The 24,274-nt window shown below is 40.9% G+C and overlaps 1 protein-coding gene across 7 annotated transcripts in view; it reads right to left on the bottom strand.

Moving 5' to 3' along the window:
• Positions 1–24,274, bottom strand: part of LOC106657258 (glutamate receptor ionotropic, kainate 2-like) — a 50,195-nt gene that overhangs the window by 9,687 nt on the left and 16,234 nt on the right. For all 7 annotated transcript variants that reach the window (XM_023459198.1, XM_023459202.1, XM_014378658.2 and 4 more), the window contains exons 3-8: positions 20,850–21,011; positions 18,517–18,768; positions 15,874–16,052; positions 15,723–15,776; positions 15,475–15,636; positions 2,237–2,389 (exon numbers count right to left, since the gene is read on the bottom strand). In XM_023459198.1, the coding sequence (XP_023314966.1) occupies positions 2,237–2,389; positions 15,475–15,636; positions 15,723–15,776; positions 15,874–16,052; positions 18,517–18,768; positions 20,850–21,011 (962 nt within the window). The remainder of the gene's footprint in view (positions 1–2,236; positions 2,390–15,474; positions 15,637–15,722; positions 15,777–15,873; positions 16,053–18,516; positions 18,769–20,849; positions 21,012–24,274) is intronic.

Raw genomic sequence — 24,274 nt, 5'->3', positions numbered from 1 at the left:
AAGCCATGGAAGCACAGTGAGGTAAGATATTTTCTGTACACGTCACGATAGCTTTTGAAGCGATCACTTAATCAAACTAAATTATTCTACAGGGTGAAGGAAGAGCCTAGCGATACTCGTCCAGATGCAGGCGACAGTTGTAAATTCGATTTGCTGGACTCGTCGGAAGTCAATAAACCCTTCAAATGTGATGTTTGTCGTAGTTCATTCAGCTGTGAGGATTACCTCACTGACCACATAAGTGTAGTGCATAGTGGTAAATCTTTCGAATGCGAAATTTGTCATCAATCATTTGAATACGAGTTTAGACTCAAATCTCACATTGATGCTGTACATGATTGTAGCAAATCATTTGAGTGTGTGATATGCGACCAGTCATTTAGCAGCAAGGATCACCTCAAGAATCACCTGTATACAGTACACGGTTGTAGCAAATCATTAAATTGTGATATTAGTCACAAAGAGTTTGGGCAAGAAAGTAACCTGAAAGCTCATTTAGAGTCAATCCATGGTTGTAACAAATCCTATGAATGTAAGAATTATGACAAATCATTCAACTGCAAAAATGTTCTCGTAGCTCATAAAAATACATTTCATGATCAAAAGATATCACTTGAATGTGAGGATACTCTAAAAAAAGTCATTTGTCACAAATTATTTGAAGTAAAAAAGAACCTCGAAACTCGTATAAATGTAGTACATAGTCGGATCAAACCCTTTAAATGTGAGATTTGTGACAAATCATTTAATCACAGGGGTGTTCTTGCAGCTCATAAAACTACCTTTCATGATCAAAGTTTAAAAGTTCACATGAATCCAGAATATTTACGTAGCATATCAGTTGATTGTGAAATTTGTCACAAATCATTTGGAAATCAGACGAAACTTAAAGAACATATTGTAACAGAACATGAACGCAGCAAACCCTTCAAATATGAACTTTGTCATGAAGCATTTGCACAAAAAGGTCACCTCAAAAGGCATTCAATGACAGTACATTATCAGAGCAAAGACTTCAAATGTAAGATTTGCCACAAATCATTTTCAAACGCGAATTATCTCAATAAACACATAAACACAGTACATAGATTATTTTTAACTATTATCAGTTGACTGTGAAAAATGTCAACCTTTTTAGGTGTACTTTAAATAAAAAGTCTTAAACCAAATTCCTAAAGCGATTAAAAAAATTCTGAAAAAATTCACACGAATTTCTGTAATGATTTCCAATGCTTTTTATTTCATTCTTCCTTGTCGAGTTATTTAAAATATAATTTTGGCAATATTAAACACGAAATGATTATTTTCCAGAAACACGCAAATTTTTCGCCCTATTGAAGAAAAAATGGCCTTAAACAAAATACTCATCAAAATCTCTATATTTTCCATATTTCATGGTTAAAAAAAAACAATTACCAACGCCGAGCTAACTAAAATTTCAATCGCAATCGAAGCCTCGAGCTTTAAAGACTTTTCATAGAATCGCTCGTGTATCTAAATGTTCCTGCACTCGTGAGTGCGCGAGGACAAAAAAAAAGGAGGCTTTATGCATTACGATGCCACCCATACTGTACATAACAATCCTTGACGTCGCACAGGGAAAACTCGCGACTTTGCTTCGCATCGTATACACGTTTAAAACGTTTCGCTCGTATAAAAGTACACACGCACGGCAACAACGACGCAACGTACGCGCACACATTACACACGTTGTACGTCTCTAATATTTATAATATAATACGACGCACGTACGTAACAGCTTTTCTCGCGGTGTATTAAAACTATTTGGCTGCCGGGTGTTTTTCCGCGCGCATAGCGTTCCGCGCGGCTGCCTCTGCGCCGTTGCGATTTTCTCGCAGCTCGTAGTACGCAAAAAGTCACGTACTGCGTACGTACATTGCACGGGACACGAGTGTTTCTTTCGTTTCGCGAGCGGGTCTCTGCTTTTGACTGGCGCATCCACGGGATTCTGATTCTTAATACGCATCGTGCGTATACACGCGCTAAAAGTGCAATGACGCGCGATCGCGAGCTGTCTCTCGCGCGGAAACGAGATGCGGCGCGATTGCTCGATCATGCCCGAAAAGAAATTCAATCGTTCGTAGATCCCTGCCAGTAGCAGCAGCTGTCATTGGCAATTTTACGTGACACGCGCACACGCGTGTATTCGTGCGAGTGTAAAATATGCATATTTTAAAAAAATGCTGCTGTCGTTGTTAAATGCATTATAACGTACCGAGTTGATGTAGTTGATGAGGGATAGTCCGCCGTCCCAGGGATGCTCGAGCTCGCAGGATATGTTCATCGGGCGCAGCGAGTGCGAGTGCTCGAGGGTGCGCAGACCAACGGCGAACGCCTGCACGCTGTCGTACATCAGCGCTGGCTCCGCCTGAAAAAAAAACAAAGCGTACGATAATCAGGTACATTTTCAATAGTCGCGTGTAGTGTATTTTTTTCGACTCTGCTATGCCTTCTTTTGTTTTTTTTATTCTACGAATCGATCCCGACGCGCATCCGGCGGCACAGAAGCGCCGCCTCCAAGACGCGTCGGTGTTGTATCGAGAAAACGTAAAATCTCCCAATACGACTGGATGTAGCGTGGCGATAGATTTGAATGGCAATTGCTCTAGACGATCAGGCAAGAGAAAGAGAAAAGAGAGAGAGAGAGAGAGAGAGAGAGCGAGACAGGTCAGCTGTGCACCTATATTGATTTTTCACCTCGCCGAGTCGTTGCATTTTATTTTCAGCTGCAGCTGCGCGTCTTTATATAATCGGAACTGCAGCTGGAAAACGGTCGCGATCGCATTTGCGAGGCAAGCTGTAACTTCGCCGTTGAAGGCAAATTTACAGAATCGTCGATAAAAATCGATTCGGGTAATTGTGTGTACCCGAATAAACTAAAAAAACCCGTTTAAAGCATAAGAAATGAATTGAAATACGTATTAAACTGTAAGTATCATGCTGTAAAGTGACTATTCTCATCTCTTGAGCCTCTAAGCGTAAGCCACTGAGTATATAAAATCGTATACCTTGCCTACATCGAATTCGGGCGAAATAAGAAAGTGTACAAGTCCAGTGAGATGCGGCGATATTATGCATCGCCATGTGCTATGTCATTATTACCATTGTTCGATCAACGGAGTCAGTAGCTCAAAATTTTTTTCCGTGTTTCTTATACACGCCTTGAATTAACACTTTCTAATTTTTACCAAATTCAATGACTCCCACTTTATATGTACATCTCGATCTATTACTTTCTCTATTAGCGCGTGAATTGTATTCTCTCTATATACATCTTACTGCGTGTATATGAGTCAGTACACACGAAGTCGCCGCAACGCGAACACCGCCGATGTTATTGAAAAGTGATTCTCTTGAAAAAAGTTAAAAAAGATCTCAAGTAATAAACAATCGTGCACAGTGTGTGAGTGAGCGCGAAACAATGTCCGCGAATTCGGAAAAATTAAAGAGCTTACGCGAAAGTGTCAATTGGGAGATCGAGGAAGAACGAAAGGATTTTATTCTCAAACTCGACGAGTTGATCAGAAATTGGCAGGAACAGCTTCCCGATCTCCGAGATATTTTTCGCGATGGAGAAATCGAGCGTCTTCTCTTGGATTCCATAAAGTACAGAGGTAAAGTTTGGAATGATAATCCAGGAGATCGTGTTATCAGATTCGTGGCTCGCACCGGTTACAAGGACCAGCCCGAACTCGATGAGGACGGCAGACCGTCGTCGCGTCGCACCACACCCGTGCATTGCGTGGTTAGATACTGGTTACCTCACAAGGCTGCTCTAGTTCGTCGGCTTTTTCGAATTTATAATCGATTCGACGTGAATTACTTCGACGAGGAGTTCGGCCTCACCCACTTCCATGTCGCCTGTAAGTTTAACTTGAAGGACATCGTTAAGAAATTCCTCGAGCTCGGCCAGGATCCCAATTGTCCCATTTGTCCTCCTCGAGATCCGAACGCGAACTCGGTCGACACTCCGCTGCAGATAGCTCTGGTAAACAGGAACAAGGACATGGTCGAGCTGCTGCTGAGACTCGGCGCCGATCCGAACTTTGCCAATGAGGATGGTTTGACTCCGCTGCACACCGTAAGCAGGATGTATCCCAATAATTACTCGATGAAGATGCTATTTCGAATCAACGACGCGAGCCATCGGCCGGTGCGGATCGACGTCAAGGACAAGTTGGGTCGGACACCGTTGCAATTGGCCGTGGCGAGACTTTTGCCGGATGCGGTCGATATGCTCTTGGACCGTGGCGCCGATCTGTCCAGCTTCATTTTTCCCGACGACAGTTATTTTTTCAAGGGAGTTCCGCTGCAGTTTAGCGAAAGTGGCGATTTTGGATTGAGGCTCGCGATCGGCGCTCCGGCCATCGTTGCTACTTTCGAGAGGAGAGGCTACGAGTTGGACCATAGCATCGTCTTGAAGATCATGAAATTATTCGCTCAACACAAATTGTTCGAGAAATCGTTCAAACTCGACGAACGTTGGTACGACAACGAGGAGTTTGCCAAAGTAGCGAAAGAATGGACTGTAAATTCGAAATTATCGTTCTACGACGTTATTCGATTGCCACCGCAACAGGTGACGAAACTATTCCCATACTCGGACTACTTCAACTTCGTGCATTACTACAGGAGGAAATTTTTGTTACTTTCCAAGAAGCATCGAGATGCTAGTGCTTTGCATATGTGCGAGACCATGTCGAGAAGATTTTTCCGATCCCAGGCATTGGATCATTTCTGTATGCTGATAGGCTGCAGATTGCCATTGGAGTGCTGTGAGATGATCCTTGGACATTTAATGAACGAAGATTTATATCACATTTGCTTGGCAGCTGCAGACCAAAGCTCGCAATGTTGATGAGCATATTTGCAATATTTTTTTATGTCTATAATTTTGTATAATGTTGGAGATTTTAATAACATTCAAAAAAATTAATTTATGAAAATATGAGTTTCGTTTTATTTTATTGATAGGCACAAAAGATCTTTTATTCTTCACCATGGCACCTTATTTACACACGCATCAAAAATATGTTCATTAAAAAAATATTATACTACAGTACAATTGAAATAGATCAAATATTCGAAAAAAGGCGGGTACCGAAAAAGATTGTATTCTTGAAAATATTTGAGTTTCCAAGAAGACTTCAGCGCTCGAGAAATAGTCAAGTATTTGAAAACATTCGTATGTTTGAATTTTCCCTGAATTCGGGTATGCGCACAGCGCTTGTGGCAGATTATGGATCACCATGTGGTGCGGAGCCAGCAAATTTCGAAATAAATATTAAAATTTTTTTTGTAATATAGGGTAAATGTACCGTGGAGTTATTTTCAACTCGCGTTAGCGCAGCCATAAGTTAAAAAAAAACTACTTTCTTATAGGTTTTTTTACTTTTCACTTGAAGAATAAACAAATCTTTATGCAATGGTGCATTCAAATTTCATTTATTAGTGTACAATAATAACTAAAATTCAATTTATAAAAAAAAGGTAAATGTGGGCCTTTCCGTGAGCCTGCAACTATTATCGTGCCTGTGTTATCGCGGATGTGCATATTACCGTGTATGAATTATCGTAGGTATCAAAAAAGTGGAATCAATCGTCAACGGTGAAAAAATAAGATTTATTATAAAAATAAAGTTTGAACTGAACAATTCAATTTCTTTTTTGACATTTTATCGACTTGTTATATCTTTCAATCAGTCAATAAATAGGTAGGCTAGAATCACATCAGTCAAAAGCTAAAACGCCGCAGTAATCTTTAAAAAAAAGTTATGTTTACAGTGCATTTGACCCACGGTAATGGGCGCTTGCGCATAAAGTCATGTGTGCATCACCGTGACCGAAATTAAAATTATTTCCAGAAGGATATTTGATTTTTGACAAATATAATGTAATATTTTAAGTATCTACTACCTGCTAGCAATATTATGCGATAGCTTTTCTGTCAAAAAAATAGTTAAAATAACGTCTAAACGTAAAGTCATATTTTACAACTTTTTGCACTGTTTCGGCTGAAATTTGACCGAACATTTTTGAATTAATTAAAAATAGAAAAATCTTTCGAAAAACCCATTTTTTTTTAGCAGTCAATAGATTTCCATCAAAAGAGCAAATAGGAATATTTTGGGAATAATTTATCGTTAAAAATTGATTAAACGCGATAATTTAATATATCCGCGATGATAGGCAGACCCACGGTAATGGGTTTACCCTGTGCATTTACTCTATGTGCATAAGAATCTATTTACTCGATATTTTTGGGAGTTTTTTTGAAGCACCAAGTTTAAAAAGGCCGAAAAAACTCCCTTGAGAAAATCGTTACCCATTTAAAAATACTAACTTGAAATTAACTCAGACATCCTAACTCTAAACTAGTTCAAATATTGTACTAACAGTGTAAAAAGATATACATTGGTAACTTAATGGTAAATAACGTGATCACGGACGATTTTGACGAAGTCGCTCGACACATTGATCATGTTTATAGTGTAAACAAATCAGTTCAAGTATTGTCTTTCTCGATGAAACAAGTCATAGTACCAAAAGATACATTTTACTTGTTTAAATTAGGTACCAAAATGAATAAAAGTGAGAAGAAATCGAAATTATCACGAAAAATAATTCAAGTGAACCTGACATTGTAATTTCGGGCGACCAAAACTACGTTTGTAATATTTGTCAACAGGAATTTACACTAGAATCAAGCATGGTAGCTCATCGAGACGCAATTCACAATGAACAAAAAGACTTTACATGCGACAAGTGCGAGAAGAAATTTGAGTTTCGAAGTCGTTTGAGTAGGCACCAAATATCAGTGCACAAAGCCTGTAAATATTTTACATGTGACCAGTGTGTGAAGAAATTTCTGAAAAAATCGAGTTTGTTCACGCACAAAAAATTAGAACACAAAGACCACGAAAATTTTACATGCAACAAGTGTGACAGAAAATTTGAGAATAAATCAACTTTACTCAAGCACACAAAAATATTCCATGAAGTTTTCAAAGATTACTTATGTGAAATCCGCGCGAAAAGATTTGGAAATAAACATAGTTTACTTGCCCACTTAAAGACAGTACACGAGGGTCGCAAACATTTCAGCTTTGATGAACGTAAGAAGAAAGTCCATCTTCGTTGTAAAGATTACTTATGTGAAAAGTGCGCGAAAAAATTTGGAAATAAACATAGTTTGCTCGTGCACATAAAAGCAGTCCACGAGGATCGTAAACATTTCACCTTTGATGAGCGTAAGAAGAAATTTGGAATAAAATCAGATTTGATCAGTCAAAAAAATACAGACCATCTTGATTGTAAAGATTACTTATGTGACAATTGCGGGAAGAAATTTGGAAATAAGCAATATTTGCTCGTGCATATAAAATCAGTCCATGAGGGCCGTAAAGATCATGCATGTGACAAATGTGAGAAGAAATTTGGACAAAAAAGCCACTTGTTCTTCCACCAAAGGACAATACATGAAAATAGCACGAATTTCATCTGTGACAAATGCGACAAAAAATTTAGGGTTCGAAGCAATTTAATCAAACATCAAAATACAGTCCACGAAGGTCGTAAAGACTATGTATGCGATAAATGCGAGCAAAAATTTGGACATAAATCGAGTTTGCTCAAACACATGAAAACAGTCCATGAGGGTCGCAAAGATTACGCTTGCGAAAAATGCAAGAATAAATTTAAGAATCGAACCTCCTTGAGCAGACACAAAAAAACAGTCCACGAAGGTCGCAAAGATTTCGCATGCGACAAATGTGAGAAAAAATTTACACAAAAATCGGGTTTGCTCAGTCACCTAAAAATAGTCCATGAGGGTCGCAAAGATTACACATGTGATAATTGCGAGAAAAAATTTGGACAACGATACAATTTGTTAATCCACATAAAAACAGTACACGAAGGTCGCAAAGATTTTATATGTGACAGATGCGGGAAGAAATTTGGAACTACACAGTATTTACTCTTACACATAACTAGAGTCCACGAGGGTCAAAAAGATTTTATATGTGACAAGTGCGAGAAAAAATTTGGGCAAAAATGTCACTTGGTCTTTCATCAAAAGGCAGTACATGACGGTTGCAAAGATTATGTATGTGACAGGTGCGAAAAGAAATTTGGACTAGAATCGCAGTTGCTTAGACATCAAAGGACAGTACACGAAGGTCAGAATGATTTCGTATGCGACAGGTGTGATAAGAAATTTGGACAATTTTCGAATTTGCTCCGACACCGAAATACAGTCCATGAAGGTCGCAAAGATTACGCATGCGACAATTGCGAGAAGAAATTTAAGCAAAAATCGAATTTGTTCAGGCACCAAAAAAAGGTCCATGAAATTCAGAAAAACTACTTATTGGACAAGTGCTATAAGTCGTAAAGTTCATCGTTTAATCCATTTTCCATGAACAAATCTCTAAGTTTAGGCTTGAGGTCAGTGCTTATGTGATATGCGGAAAGAAGTACAAAACAAGAATCAAACTTGCGAGTCGTTTACGGAAAATGCGAAGACTTTGGATCTCAAAAAACGTGCCTCATAACGCAAAAAATGCCTTATACCGAAAAATGTGAAGATGCTTAAATAGTGAATAGTAGATACTAGATTTTAAAATATAACGACTTTCGAATCATATTGAATAATGTTCAATTAAGTTTCATTTCAGCTTACATAATTAAACTGCACTTAACAGTTTAATAATCATGTTCATTATGATAATACCTTATTTTTAATAATCGTTTGCTTTGCAATTAACAGTAATAATTTTTTATTTGAAACGATGGATACCTCAATTTTTAACACCAAAGATGAACAAGTTCATGGCTCTAAATGAATTTTTTTAAATTTTAAACTTACTGTTCCTTTTTATGTACCTATTTCTGATACTCGATAATAATTAAAGTGATTTTACAAATGTTTTGAGTGTCAGATTATCTTATAAACAATACTAAAAGTCTTTTATAATGCTGAATAAAATAATTTGCTTCAACAATAATATTTAAAAAAGTTTTAGTAAACCAATTGAGTTAATGTGTTTATTGTTTGAAAAGATGTTCAGGATGTGAAAAAACTAAAGTATGAATACTTTTGAAGTGTTTAAACTTGCTTATGTAATAGCCCAATACCATGATAATCTAAAACATAGGGCCTTTGAGATCATACGGACTATAGGGGGCTTCATCAGTATACACAAAAGGAGACCCCAAAAAGGTTTGGCGAAGATCTGTAAACCGTAGATAAAAAGTTTTCCTGTTTAGAATCTTATTCGCGCAAGCAACCCCTGCTACGCTTTGTTTAAATTTTCTCGCTGTTGGAGAATTAAATTCGACCGATGTACTGACATATATTTCCTGCCCTCGCACTAAAATAATTTAATACAGAGGACACATAGAATGAATATTACAATTGTTTATTACAATATGAATGGGTAAGATTATTTTTGTAGGACAATCATAGTCTTAAAAAATATTGAATTTTTTTTCCATTTCTTATATCAAAATTCATAACTTTAATTTTTTTTAGGATTATTTCAAATAAAATGTCGAATTGTAGAGCCAAAGAGGGCGTTTTCGACTTTACACTTTAGCGGTATGGCTCGAAAATTCTAAAAAAATTCAAGGAGGCACCTTTTGGGAACGGAACTGAAAAAAATATTCCTGTCTAGGGTTTCGAACCGTTTGACCATAAATACAATTATTTAAAATTTCAGTAATTTTTTAAGAGGCCGTGAAGATACAAATAAAAAACGAAAAAAAATCGAAGTTATTGGCACTGTTAAAATCTACATTTATGAATTTTTTGGAATTAATTGAGTCAAAATTATCCTCTTAATCAACAAAAATATAAATCAAATGTCGATATGGATTCTGAGAGCCCCGTATTGATTTTAAAACTGTAACCACGGCTTTTTGAAAGAATTTTTTTCAAGTACTTGGTTTTTTAAGTCCAAATAAATTTCTCGAAGAAATCGTTGCCAATTTGTAATTTTAAACAGATTCAAATATTTTAATGACAATATATAAGTATAAATATAACGGTAACTAAATCCTACTCAATGTGATCATTAACGATTTTGACATAGATTCTCTACACAGTGATCATATTTATAGTAAAAACAAACTAGTTCAAGTGTTGTCTTTTCCGATGAAACAAGCCATAATACCAAACGATAAATTTTACTCATTTGATTTCTGAAGTACTAAATAGAAAGATCCATCGTTCATTTCAAGTACAAAAATGGATAAAAGTGAGAAGAAATCCGACGAAATTATCACGAAAAATAATTCAAGCGAACATGACATTGTCGAAAAGATTATGCATGTGACAGGTGCGAAAAGAAATTTGGGCAAAAATCTTATTTGTATATGCATATAAGAACAATTCATGAGGGTCGCAAAGATTTTGCATGCGATAATTGCGAGAAGAAATTTGGACAACGATCCAATTTATTAATCCACATAAAAACAGTACACGAAGGTCGTAAAGATTTTACATGTGACAGATGCGGGAAGAAATTTGGAACTACACAGTATTTACTCTAGCACATAACTAGAGTCCACGAAGGTCAAAAAGATTTTACATGTGACAAGTGCGAGAAAAAATTTGGGCAAAAATGTCACTTGGTCTTTCATCAAAAAACAGTACATGACAGTTGCAAAGATTACGTATGTGACAGTTGCGAGAAGAAATTTGGACTAGAATCGCAGTTGCTGAAACACCAAAGGACAGTACATGAAGGTCGGAAAGATTATGCATGTGACAAATGCGAGAAAAAATTTTGCATAAAAGCAAACTTGCTTTTACATCAAAAGATAGTCCATGAAGGTCAGAAAGATTTCGTATGCGACAGGTGTGATAAGAAATTTGGACAATTATCGAGTTTGGTCCGACACCGAAATACAGTCCATGAAGGTCGCAAAGATTTCGCATGCGACAGGTGCGAGAAGAAATTTGGGCAAAAAGCGCATTTGTTCAGTCATCAAGAAAAGGTCCATCAAATTCAGAGAAACTATTTATCGGACAATTGCTATAGGTCTTAATGAGCAACGTTTAATCCATTTTCCCTATAGAAACCCTGGAAGCTTTTGTGACATATGCGGAAAGAAGTAAAAAACAATACTCAATTTGACAGACTACAACGAGTTCTTAACCAAAAATTTGATGACTTTGGATTTAGATAAAACGTGCCTAATTTGAACAAAGTAACATATGTGAATTCCATTTATTGTGTCTTATCCAAAGTTTGTTATATCAACCAACTCAGAAATTTTGCGTACCTCTAAGTACTAATCTCCGTATATTTTTTGTTAACTCGGTTTGTACGGCTCATCATGCTACGAGTCAGCGTTTAGTTGATTGATGGGTTTTTGATAAATTTCACGTAATGACACGCGATCCTGAATTGATTGAATGCGTGCGAGCGATCGATTTTGATAAATTTTCTAAGAGACTGATTATTTCTGCTATATGAGAAATGTGATCAGTAATAAAAATCATCAGATATCTGAAAAAAAACCAACGTGAAAACCATTTAATAATTTAATTTGTTATCTACAATTTTAAAAATTTTTAAAAACTTTCATAATTGTTTAATTCTTATCTTTGGTATTTATGTCGATCTACAATCTTGCTTTGAATTTAATTTTTCGATATTAAACTAAATAAGTTAAAATACATCAATGTATTTGTCGAAATGAGCAATAAATGGGAGCACATTCAACAGAGATTACAATTAACGTTTAGGGGCAGCGAATGCATTTCTAGTTTCCGGTGCCTTTATAGTGACGCTTGTTTCTTCTCTGCAAAGGTGCAACGCACGATCAAAGCTCCGCAAAACTATATACGCACGGACACTTTGCAGTTCGAAACGAGATCGATCGGATTCGTAGCTTAGCGTCCAAAGAGATCGCCAATGGAACCGGCCACAAGGGAGGACTCCGCAGCTCGATTCCTTCGCTTGTATACAAGCCACCGTAAACGGTGTACACGAATAATATACACGATGCACTTTGCTCCAATTGCGACAAAGCAGCAAAGAGACGACGACTAAGATACCCAGACTGCTGCTGCTGCACGACGGACGGATAATATTGACAAACGAGCTCTTAAATGGGAAAACTGATCGATTGTGTATGTGCGTCGCTATTCGACGTTATTCATAAAACGACGAGTGGTTTTCTCTCTCTTTTGCATATTTCAATATGAATGACGAAGCTGAAAAATTGCTGCTACCACCGGCGCATGAACGCGCGCGTATCCCTATTAAAAATTATACTCGCTAAGTGAATCATTGGCTGCAGAAGAAGAGAAGAGCAGAGCTTCTTCTTTTTGTCCTCCTTCTCTACTGTATTAAATAAAGTCGAATAAATAAACGTCAGCGATTTTCGTAATTACACTCGGGTCGGGCGGCGCATCGGGCATTCATACGAAAAGACGTCATTCCAACGACGAGCGAGCGAGGCCTAATTTCATCACGTCTATGAAAATTTTTTTTTCTCTCTCCTTTCGCTCGCCCGCTTTATATAAGCGCGCATATATACTCTATATATACGAAGGAACGTTAGGAAGACGAGTAGACGACGACGACGACGCTGTCGCACTCGAAGGAAAGTGGCAATTCAAATCACGCGCACTAAGTGCCTGCGAGAGGATATCTTTTAGTCGAAATGGGCGCGTCGTGTGTTTTTTTTACCTTCCTCCCTTCCTCGTTCGCTCGCTTCTTTCTTTTCTCTCTCTCTATCTCTCTCACTCTCTCCTTTTTTTCATCATTTTTTATTTTACAAGTGCATAAAATGCAGAGAGAGAGATGCATACAGAAGAGAAGAAGAGCCAAAGCTACAACCGGCTAAGCTGAGAATAAAGCGCGCGGCAAAGTTGTTTCTGTGTTTCTCTCTCTCTCTCTTTTTTTACTCCTCTTTGTATATTTCTTCTTGCGAAATATAAATGCACATAAAATATCCGCCGCTCGCGCGGCGCGCAGCTTGACGCAGCAGCAGCAGCGGCTACAAAAAGTACATAAAGATGGGGATGGACGTTTTGGATACATCTACCCAGGACACACACAACACGCGTGGGGGGCGGCTATCTTATTTTCCGTTCAGGTAGGATCGTTCCGCTTTTCTTTCTTTCTTTCCTCTCTTTTTATCGCCGCTCGCTTTTTGTTCCTTCTTTATCCCTTATATATTTTTTCTTCTTATTTTCATCGGATAATGATAACGACGATAAGAGCGCGGGTCTTTAATTTTTCCGCGAGGCAAAAATGTTAATCGGATTCAATTGAAGGCTCTCCATTGCTGTTGCTGCTGCGCAAGGTTTTTTTTCCCTGTACCATTCAGTGTGGCACAGGTAGTACATTCCTGAACGAGTAAAAAGGACAGGAAAAAGAAAAAGATGGATAAAAAAGAAGGGAAGGGATGATTCATTAGCGTTACCTGATTTTTTACGCTTATGTAGCGCTTCTCTCTCAGTCGCTCTGAATTTTTCAAAAGAAATTTAAAAAAAAGCCACAGAATTTAACAAACGGATTTGAATATACATACTTGGGAAGGTTCATGGAAATGTCAGATTATATTTGAGTATGTTTTGTCCTATCTCCTCTCTTTCGTTCAACATTTCTCAATTTTGTACGGAAGAGAGAGAGAGAGAGAGAGAGAGAAATATACTCTATACACTGTGCTTTTCCCATCCATATATAGTATAAAGCGCAAAGCTGCAAAGAGAGCTTGGGCAAACAAATTTCCTTTTCCATCTCCTACAGATTTCCCTTGTTTACAACTCCTATATATATTTGTTGGATGAACAGGAAATCAAATATCTACTCGGTTATTCCTTTGGAAATCATTAGAGAATTTATAACTTGTATAGTATATATAATTTTTTTTTCTGCTCACATTCGCAGCTGCAGCAGCTGCAGCGGCACTTTGAGTAATGAGTATTGGGACTACTTTTCCAGGGACGAGTAAGATATTTATAATATAAATACGCGATTCTCGTGCGGATCTTAATATTTTTTTCCTTCACTCGAGCCGATTAAAAGTATTACTTGTGATTAAATTTGCACATGCGTAATGCACCGAGGAGAGACGATTTTTTATTCCCCCAGACGCGATAAGGCGTGTACTAAGTCTTCGCTATTATATAAGCAGCAAGGTTAATGACGCGAGGGCAGCAGTGCAGTGCAGCGCAGTGCACATGCATGTAAGAAACTTGGACGCACCCCTACACACACACACACACACACACACACACACACACACACACACACACACACACACAAACACACACACACACGAGCGCTTATCAATTAAAAGATGCGCAGCTCGCTGGAGCTCGTACACACGCGCTCAAGTCGAGTGTGTTATACGCGTATCTCTATATTTAATTAGTTCACGCGCGCCCACGTATACGAGCAAAAGCTTTTTGTTGTTGTTGTTCTTGTTTTTGTTGATTTTTTTTTTTGTCGAAGCAAAATCAAACGTCGAACTCGCTCTCCTCTTTTTCGTTTTTACTGCTCCCAACGCGGTCGTATAAGATAAAATACAAAAAATAAAAATAAAAAACTTTTTCGGATGGGAGTCTCTTTTCTGCGTACTCGCATTGCAGTCACCAGGTGCCGAGCGACTTATACTCGTAAACCCATACCTCCCACGGTGAAGGCTATTTTCTACTACTGCAGCTACTTCTATTTGGCGATGCATGTACTTTTCTTTTGGCTGATTTTACGCCTCGCTTTTATATATTCGGATACACCCGCGCGTCGAGTTTTTCCTTCCTCCTTTTTTTTCTGCAATCGCAGCGAATTTTTTCTTCCTTTCCTTTCATAATAAGCTATGAAGACGCGATGATAAGTAATCGTGCCACGGAAGCCAGTTGTTTTATGCCCCTTTTCGCCTCCCGCCGAAAAAAAATAGTAGCCCTCGAGGGGGAAGTGTAACGAACAAAAAAACAAAAAAAAAAGGAAAAAAAAGAAAGAAAGGAACAAGACAAGTTCGTAAAGAGAAGAGCCTAACACTGCCTCGTGGAGATAGAGGCTGATTTATTGCGCGCGCCCCAAGAATGTCCGCGCGTAATACAACTCTACACACAGAGATAGTTGCGGTAAATCCAGATGGCCTCTTCTTCTTCCTTTTTTCTTTCCATCGGGCGCAAACGAGCGAGTGACTGAGGGGGGAAGGCGACCTCGTTCCAGGCTATTTCTAATTTTTTTGGCTTTGTTCTTCCTCTCTATGTGTCAGCCACGTTGCTGCTGCTGCTGATTGGATATTGTACTAGTTTTTCGCTTCGCACAATATAGCGAACAGCAGCAAAATGGAAAACGAGCCGCGCGTTCCGAGGGGCCGAAAGCTCGAGGGCAAAAGCCCTGCTTGTAATATACATAAGTAGTGGGCGTCGGAGTACGGTCAGACGCGGAGTCGATCGAATTTTTTTTTCTTTTCACTTACTTGTATGACGTGAGATCTGTTGAGCAGATTGCCGGCCGATTGGAATTTCTCCATGTCGCGCAGGATGCCGCGCACCCCGACGTCGTCGGCGTCGACCAGTCGAAAGGCCGTGATGTTGACGAAATTGTACTTGAAGTCCTCGAGGTCGAACGTCTCGATGTCCTGATAATAGGACAGGCGATTGATAGGCGATAGGATAGGCTTCGTGATAAATTTAAGCATCATCGATATTATAATATAGTACTTACGAACGTCGTGAAAAAGTAGTGATAGTTGTAGTCGTTCATTTGCATCTCGAGAATCTATCGAAGAGACAAAAGACGAAATATATACATTTTTGACTTGCAGTTCAGAAGAGGAAGCTCGAAGTTATTATCATATTATTGCCTATCTTTATACCATTCGCAAGAAGTGATGCATATTCTCGGGCTTGGTGTCGACAATGAGATTCCGTATCTCCTTGGCTTTGATCTCCGACAGTATAGCCCTGTAAGTGTCTACGTCGGCCTGCCTCAGGTATATCTCCTGCTCGGGCGACTTTTTCGGCTGCTTAACCAGATCTCGAAGTTTAATCAGACCTATTTTAGAGAGAGAGAAACGGAGAAGAAAATTTGCGTTATACATATATATTCGGGGTGAAAAATCAAAAATAGATACGCTCGCGCGGGTCGAGATCAATATTGGATTATCATCTCTTTCGCGAGTGCGCGAGGAGTCGAGAACCGCGCAATAACGAGGTCATATTGCATTATCAGTCGAGGCTCATCGGATGCAGCAGCAGCAGCAGCGGTTACCGTTATACATTCCTATCTTTATCTTTGAATTTTTCACGATCACACACACACACACATTTATCCCCGAACTCAGCCTCCCAAGAGTACACGACCAATAAATGTGTGAGTGTGCCAGGTTGTCTCCGAGCGCCGCCGCCGCCGCCGCCGCCGAGTTGCACACATTATATCGTAATCTATTCCGCTACCACTACATACGGACAATATATACCTACATCCCAATCAAGGCGAAGCTCGAGTACATTATACAGCGATCGATCGATCGAGCTTTTATAATAAAAAGCATTTATGCTATACGTACGTATGTCCGTGTGCTCGTCCGTGAATAGCTGCCGTCGCGGATGTGTTTGTGTGAAACCCGTAAATAGCGACGACCAGTTGGAATCAATACCTACGAGACCAGCTCAAGTAATCATGGTATCATCTCAACTTCTAGGTCTTCTCTTTGCGCGTCGCGCGCGACTCTCGACTCGACTTGACTCGTGCAGCGTATACGTATCGTGCCCCCCCGCGCACTCGCGTATTTAATTTCCTTTTTCGCGAGACATTCTATTCTCTAACGTGCGTGTATTATTAGAGGAATATTTACGCAGCCATTTTCGCGGATCGATTGGGCAAAAAGCAACGCGATATGAAAAAAAAGAGAGAAAGAAAATTTTTAGTATATATAAAAGCGCGTAATCCACATAACGCGCGGGTGGGGGGGGGGGCAGTGAAGTAACTGTCCTCCTAGGCCAGCTATAACCGAGAGCGTTTAGGACTCTGCACCCGCTAGGCGGGCTGTGCCGGGCGCAGCGAGAGAGAGACAATAATTTCTCCAGGGAGCTCGAGTCAGTTTATTGCTTTTTACTGCCTTGTCTCTTTCCTGCTGCTGCTACTTTTTTCCTCTTTACTTCTTGTCCCTCTAGCTGAGCTTGTTTTTTCGGCGCTTGCTCTCTCTCTCTCTCTCTCTCTCTCTCTCTGCTTTACGCATTAAAAATGCCACGTTTATATACAACAATAGTGTCGTACTGATTCATATAAAAGGCCAAACGACTGGCAACAAAAACTTTGGGTCCTTCCTATTTTGTCCGAATCGTATTTTAATTATTACGAGCCATTCGGGAAAAATAAAGTACAAATAAGCTGCGTATAAACGTGAGAGTGGGAAAATGCTCATGGGATAAGCTATAATACAGATCGGCGCGGCTCGTTCAATGCACGCGCGGAGGCTCTGCCGCGCGAGCTTTTAAGTAGTATACTAGTCGCAAAAAGGCTTCGCACTATAAACTGTATACGCTCGCGAGCTTTAATTCTTCTTATACAGTAGCGTACACGGCTCGGGCGAGCCTAAAATCTTATAAATACGACGATCGCTCGTTCGCTCGCTCGCGCGCGAGCAACAGCATAACATAAAAGCTCGAATCGCGCGCTGTACGGTATAAAACGCGCGCGCCTAAACGCGAAATAAACGCATAAATTTCACTTCGTGCTCGGCGCGTGCAATAAACACCGCGCAAAAAAGCGAAACGCTCGCAGGTGCGTGTGCTCCTATATAGCGCAAGACGGAGAGAGAGAGAGAGAGATTTGTGCCCCGCGCGTAATGACGCGTAGATTGATCGTATTTAACAAGTTCACAGCTGGAAAATGTGTAACGAGCTCGTCGTCGTCGTCGTCGTCTCGGGCCAAAGAGCCGCCGCGAGTGAGTAGAGAGTAGAGCGGCAATGATGATCGACTCGATGCTTACTCAGCGAGTTTATATTACGCTCTAGGGGATTTCCACTTTGATGCTCCTAGCTGCCTGCCTCTCTCATAAAAGGATTCGCTCGTTCGTTCGCTCGCAAGCTGTGCTGCGACGGTGAGACGTGCGTATTTCCTAGGCAGCACCATGAACGAGTCAGCTCTCGCAAGACGTCGAGCGAGAGAGAGATATTTTGCTACGGGGGGGTAACTCGAGTAGTCCGCGCGTAGTAATAATAATAGACCCACGAGTATGATAATGCAGCGGAGTCAGGCAAATATTGAGAGATTGACCACGCGCAGGGCTTGCAGTGTAACGAATCGAATGTATTTAAGCTCGGCTATAGCCTCGGAGCGCGGATCGGATAAATAAATCGAATCACGAGCTGGCCACCTTTGCCTCTCGGCGGCGCTGCGTGTGCGTCGAATCGTGTATACGACGTGAAACTTTTGATACGCCGCGATCGATCGATAGGCTGCTATCGGGCCGCCGGGGGAATGCGATACGCGTGGCTCGTCTCGTCTCACTTACCGTAGTCGTCCTCGTAAACGATGGCGACCCGCGTCCAATTAAGATAATTCATGACATCTCTGAACGCCGCGTTCAGCAGACTTTGTGCTGGATACAGATTAATGCTGAATTCCCTAGTCTCCTGGTCCAGGTCCAGCCTGGCCTCGAGGTGCGGTATGTCCAGGGCGTCGCAGATGCTGTGTATGTGCTGGCCCAGGACTGGGTCGGCCGGCCCGAAGATCGCCTGCACGCCGTATTTGACTTGCTGACAGGCTGCGCACGCAAAAGAAGTAAGACAAAAAAAAAAGGTGAGGAAAATAGTAATTAACGATTCTCTCGTGCTTAATTGCGAAGTTCGAACGGCCGGGGGCGGCGCGATCGTGTACTCCTCAAAAAAGGCGAAAAGATGAAACGAGATCGTCTGCCCGCGAGCCATCATTAGTACGCACAGCGGATTTTTGCGAAAAGCGACGCCTTAGTGACGATTTTTCCGTGTTATAAGCTTCGTCGATACTGTACTGCTTTTACAACTCGTGTTATATATTCCGCAACTACGTTTTTATGCCCCTCCGCGTCTCCGATGCGGCTGAATTATTTTTCAATTCGTCCCTCCGTACCTCGCGTATATATACATGCGCGAGTAGTAAAAAAGAAAAGTTACAAGCGACAAGGAATATAGACAAGGCGTCCGAAATGTGTACGGATGATTTGCGATGATCTCTCTCTCTACTCTACTCTGCCTTCGACCTCGATCCCGCACGCTTTCCTTCTTCTTTTTTTTTCTTCTTTTTATACGCGATATACATCCAAGCTTATATAGCACACGTATGTATGTGTAGCAGCGGCAACGGCAACGGAGGGACAACAAACGAGTGGATCTGAAAATTTATTGGACAAGTCCTGACAGTGTCGCGGAGAGATAGCACAGCGTACAGTAGCAGTATAGGATGGGATACAAGCCGGAGGACGAGAGAGAGAGAGAGAGAGAGAGAGAGAGAGAGAGAGAGAGAGAGAGAGAGAGAGTAGTAACACGCAGCGCATCACACAGCTGAGAGAGAGATGGGACTTTCTTTGTTTTTTCTCTTTCTCTCGAGAGTGAGTGAGAGGGAAAAAGACACGTCTCTCTCTCCTCTCTCTCTCTCTCTCTCTCTCTCTCTGTCTCTCTGCTGCCATGGTGTGGCGTACACATGCAAATATTGTTTTTACCCCCGCGCAACAACAGCAGCAACAGCGACAGCAGCAAACCAGCTTGAACGAGAGGAGCGCATGTATGTACATAAAATTCATGATGCGACGGACGCGCGTGCGGCATCGTGTCGCTCGCTCGCGTATACGTTTTACGATAATTCATGTGGTTTTTTCGCGCGAAACTAGCTGCACTCTATGCGCGCGTGTAGACGTATATTAGGTATCTGCGCTACTCGTGATCTCCGAGCTCGAATTGACGTAAGTAATTTACGTAATATGCGCAGACACGCACGCGTGTATCACTTCGAGTTGGAAAGTAACAAAAAAAAAAAAAAAAACTCGAACTCGCTACCGTCTTTGTCATCGTGCATATACGAGTTTATATAAGGCACGGAGAGGGTGCCCCTTCGAATATAGAATGACGGATCTCTCTTCTTTGCTGCTGCTGCTGCTGCTGCTTTTCGAGAAGAGAGCCGCAGAAAAAAAGCGTCGCGGTGCTCAACCCCCTTCCGCGTCGATATAGATAAACGATGAGCGGAGTTAGAGAACTGTACTGTAGCTGCTGCTGCTGCTACTACGGAGGAACGAGGACAAGCGCGTATTTGAAGTGCACCTCTTGAACACGCGAAGTCTACGTCGTCATGTTGTATTGCCGTAGCTCGAACCCAACCCAAGTGTACCCTCCTATATATATGTGCGCGCCGCCACCAGCTCGTCTCAGTGTACAGGCAAGTATATGTATTGATGATTACTACGTATATAACGGGTTATATACGACGCAACAATAGCTATCCATAAACGTATTACAACTTTTTAATATTAATTTATCCCAATTTTTACAAGTGTCAGATTTTATTCGAATTTCTCGCGGATGAGTTGAAATTTTTACATCTACTTTCCAGTTGAGCAAAAAAAAATTTGAGCCGCAAGAAGCGCATTTGGTGAGCACGTAACGTGTATAATAACTGTAAAATCTGAGAAGGAAAAGCTGCGCAAGCTCGTGTGCTCTCGATAAGATAAGGTTTGCATGAACCTTCTAATTTATGCATTTATTATTACTATTATTATTACAGCTTGATAGCTCGAAATACATTTTGTCACGGTGAAAGTAAAAATTAAAAGAATATCTTCTACTTTACCAATATGATAATAAAAAAAAATCATACCTTTTTTTGATGCGTGAAACGAGTCGTCCTTGGGTACGTATTGTATGTCGTACATCAAGGTCGTGTTCGGCAGTACGATCCTGTCCTTGTTAATCTTGTGCACGGCGTACTTGAAGGCCAGCTCAGTGCTGCTATTTCTTTGGTCATGAGTAAAAATGGCACCTGTAATCACAAAAAAAACAACAAAATATAAAAATATACATCTTGTGTCGGATTTTTTTTTCATCCGGACTTTCTTACATTCTGAGACTATGTAATACGCGAGCTTGCACCGAGCGCGATCCAAATATTCTGCATATCATTATAAATATGACATGGGGTGAAAAGGATGAATAAGCAGCACAGCAAGGCAGCAAAAAATTTTTCATTTGCGCGCAAAAGTCCGGCACGCTCTTTGATCTCGAGTACGTATAGCCTTGTTTGAATATGGAGTAAAAAAAAAAATAATAATAAAGAAAATAAAAAGGAAAAAAGCACATGGCTTTTATTTTGCTTTAGCATCTAAACGTCGTCGTGGTCGTCGTCGTGTCCGAGGCAGAGTGCACAGGGTGCCCGGGGGCGACTCGGTGACCGATTCCCTCAGACCGTCCGGCTCGGTCTCGCTAGTTATACAGCTCCGAATGCCGCTACACCACTCCGGCCACTATTGTGCCCAGCACGCAAGGCTACTTATATACATTAAGCCAACTCATACAGTATACATACTTTCATTAGCCCGTTTGGCCAAAGACGGGGCAAAATTGTGGCCACGCAGCAGCAAAACTAAGCCAGTGCCGCGAGCGATTCGCATATCTATCTCTCTTTGCCTAAATTCCTCCTCGACCAACCTCGTCCAACCACCCACAATCCTCGTTTTTACTTATACTATACCCTCCTTTTCTTATTTCCACAAGCTCGAAAGCAAAGAGTACGGTATATAGTACCAGAAGAAAGCAAAAAAAGCTTATAATTTACAGGGTCGTCGTGGAAGATTATCCCGAGTCGGTAAAAATTAGCTTTTGCAAGTGACGGCGTATAGCCACGACTACGTCGACGATTAGTGCCGCAAACGTGAGCTTTTCTTTTTTTTCTCTCGCGCAGCGCGCTCCATTCTTTCTCACTCTTTACAAGCGTTTCTTTACCTTTTCTAAGCTGTTTTATTTTTCGTAGCACGTAGTATAAGTGAATAATCCATTTATCTGCGGCTAGTAGTAGTATAGCGCCTGCCGCCGTTCGTACACTCTTTTCTTCTCTCCGTCTCGTTGACTTTTTCTACACGCCCGCACCCGCTCGGCACGTGTATGAATGCTGCCGCCTGTTGTATACACACTGTGTTTTGCTGCTTAGATATTTGTGCGCACCACAAATGGTTAAGTCAATTACCGACCCTTCTCGAAGAAATAATAGCTTGTTGTTGCTGCGGCCCGCGTTGGGAAAAGAGAGAGAGAAAGGCATTTCACCGCCGCCTATATGTACACGAGATTTCGACGCGGTCTTAATTAACTCGGTGGCGGATCGCTGCAGCGCGCGAGTGTGATTTTATTACGCGACAGGGACCGTCATATACATATATATAGGCTTAATTTACACCGCCGCACCCGCGAGAAGATCTATGACCTTGGTCGATTTATGGCTTTGACCCCGATAATAATATCGTCGTTGCGAGTTCTCTCCACGTACGTATAGTGCGATTATCCCCTATCCGCGGGCGCGGCGGTAATACCGTGACTCATAAACATCCCCGCGTGCTGCAACGAGGACAGTAGTGCGCGCGCGAGAGAGAGAGATTTTTATCAATCTCGAGTGCAGCAGTTTTACGGCTTATAATATTGTTGAGAATCGAGCTTGCAAAACTATACACTACTGCTACTGCTACTCGACGCGAGAGATTACGATCGAAGATTTGGAGCCCGGCCAAATGCAATAAGAATTTTGCAGCCGCGCTTCGTTAGACGAGGCGCATCGATTCGCATCGCGGTTTTGTACAGAGAAAAAAAGACCGTCATCCTTTGTCACGCTCGATTGTGTGTCTCTCTAATTTCGAGAAAATTTGCGAGCTCTCTCCGACGACGTACGAGCTTTTGAGTGGTTATAGGCTAAACGCGTTAACTCGAGAGCGCGCCTCCACCCGAATCATTCTGGAATCAAGCCAGTATAATACTCTCGAGAAGTAGTACTTCCATTTCATATAATCCAATCGCGGCGCGCGCGCGCGCGTCTACGTGCAGTGTGTGTATACGACTCAACTTAGTTCGATTACTCGAGTGTACGTGTGCTTTTTGGCCAATTATAGAGAGCACCTCAGGCACCTCTGGGCGAATTAACTGCGAGCGTCTCCGAGCGGTGTACGAGAGAAGGATAATATCGAATCAAAACCCAGTTAAATGTTACACGTCCCCGCCGCTGTGCGCACTGTGCAGCCCGGGAGGATAAGACGGCTAATTTAATATGCGTGTGAAATTTTTCCGCGCGCGACTTTATAAAATATTCTCGAGATTCATCACGGAGTTTGCGAAGAAACTTGCTGCATAGCGGGGCAGAGTGAGAGGGAGAGAGATGAGTGAGAGAAAAGCTCCTCGCGCATTAAATAATTCATTTTTGCTCTTCTGTCTAAATAAATCTACCCGAGGGAGCGCTAGCGCATATCAATCCTCGCGCAAACATTATAGTGGCAGCAGTCCGCGATTTTTCCTTTGTCCGTCTGCAGCAAAGTAGAGCGATGATATTCGAGAGACTATGTCGTTTCGAAGCCCGAGCGATGAATTTTCGCCTCTCTAACTTTGGGCGATATAGCGCAGATATTTCGTATAAATTTCGGTGGAGGATCCTCAAGCTGCTTCTGTACGATATAAACATTAAAGCAAAAAAGGTGACCTTCACGTTCAACATTACGGCTTGGACTAGTACCTTACATTATCAGAAATTCAAAAACACGCGCTCAATGCATTGCGCGCAAAATGAATAAATAGACGTGACATATATTTTATAAAATTATCGATCGATTATGTGTACATCTCTCTTTTGTGACAATGTTTCTCTGTATACATTGCACCGAGTGTAAGCTATTTTTGCGCCTGCATGAATGACATTTTCATTCCCACATAGCATGAAAGCTTACTAGGAAAGTTTCGAGAAAGGTTTCAATACAAACTTTCATGAAGCTCATAGTAACCATTCTCCAAGGTAACAAAAAGGTTGTCAAGTAAGCTTGCATGAAAGATTGAAAAAAGTTTCCAGAAAGATTACATGAAAAGTTCAAAAACGGAATTTTTGAAAGTTTCTTGGAATTTTCCAGAAAGGTTTTATAAAGCTTACCAGCAAGATAACTTGCAAGATTACAGTTACCATTCCACTAAACTTGCTATCAACTAACAACAATATTTTGGGAAGCTTTTAAAACTCTTTCATAAAAGTTTTCCGACAACCTTACAGAAAGTCTCCGGAAA

The sequence above is a fragment of the Trichogramma pretiosum genome, unplaced genomic scaffold (genome assembly GCF_000599845.2).
Source record: "Trichogramma pretiosum strain Unisexual culture from Peru unplaced genomic scaffold, Tpre_2.0 scaffold66, whole genome shotgun sequence".
Taxonomy (NCBI): domain Eukaryota; kingdom Metazoa; phylum Arthropoda; class Insecta; order Hymenoptera; family Trichogrammatidae; genus Trichogramma; species Trichogramma pretiosum.
The sequence above is the reverse complement of the archived record's forward strand: the minus strand, read 5'-3'. Positions and strand labels throughout refer to the sequence as shown.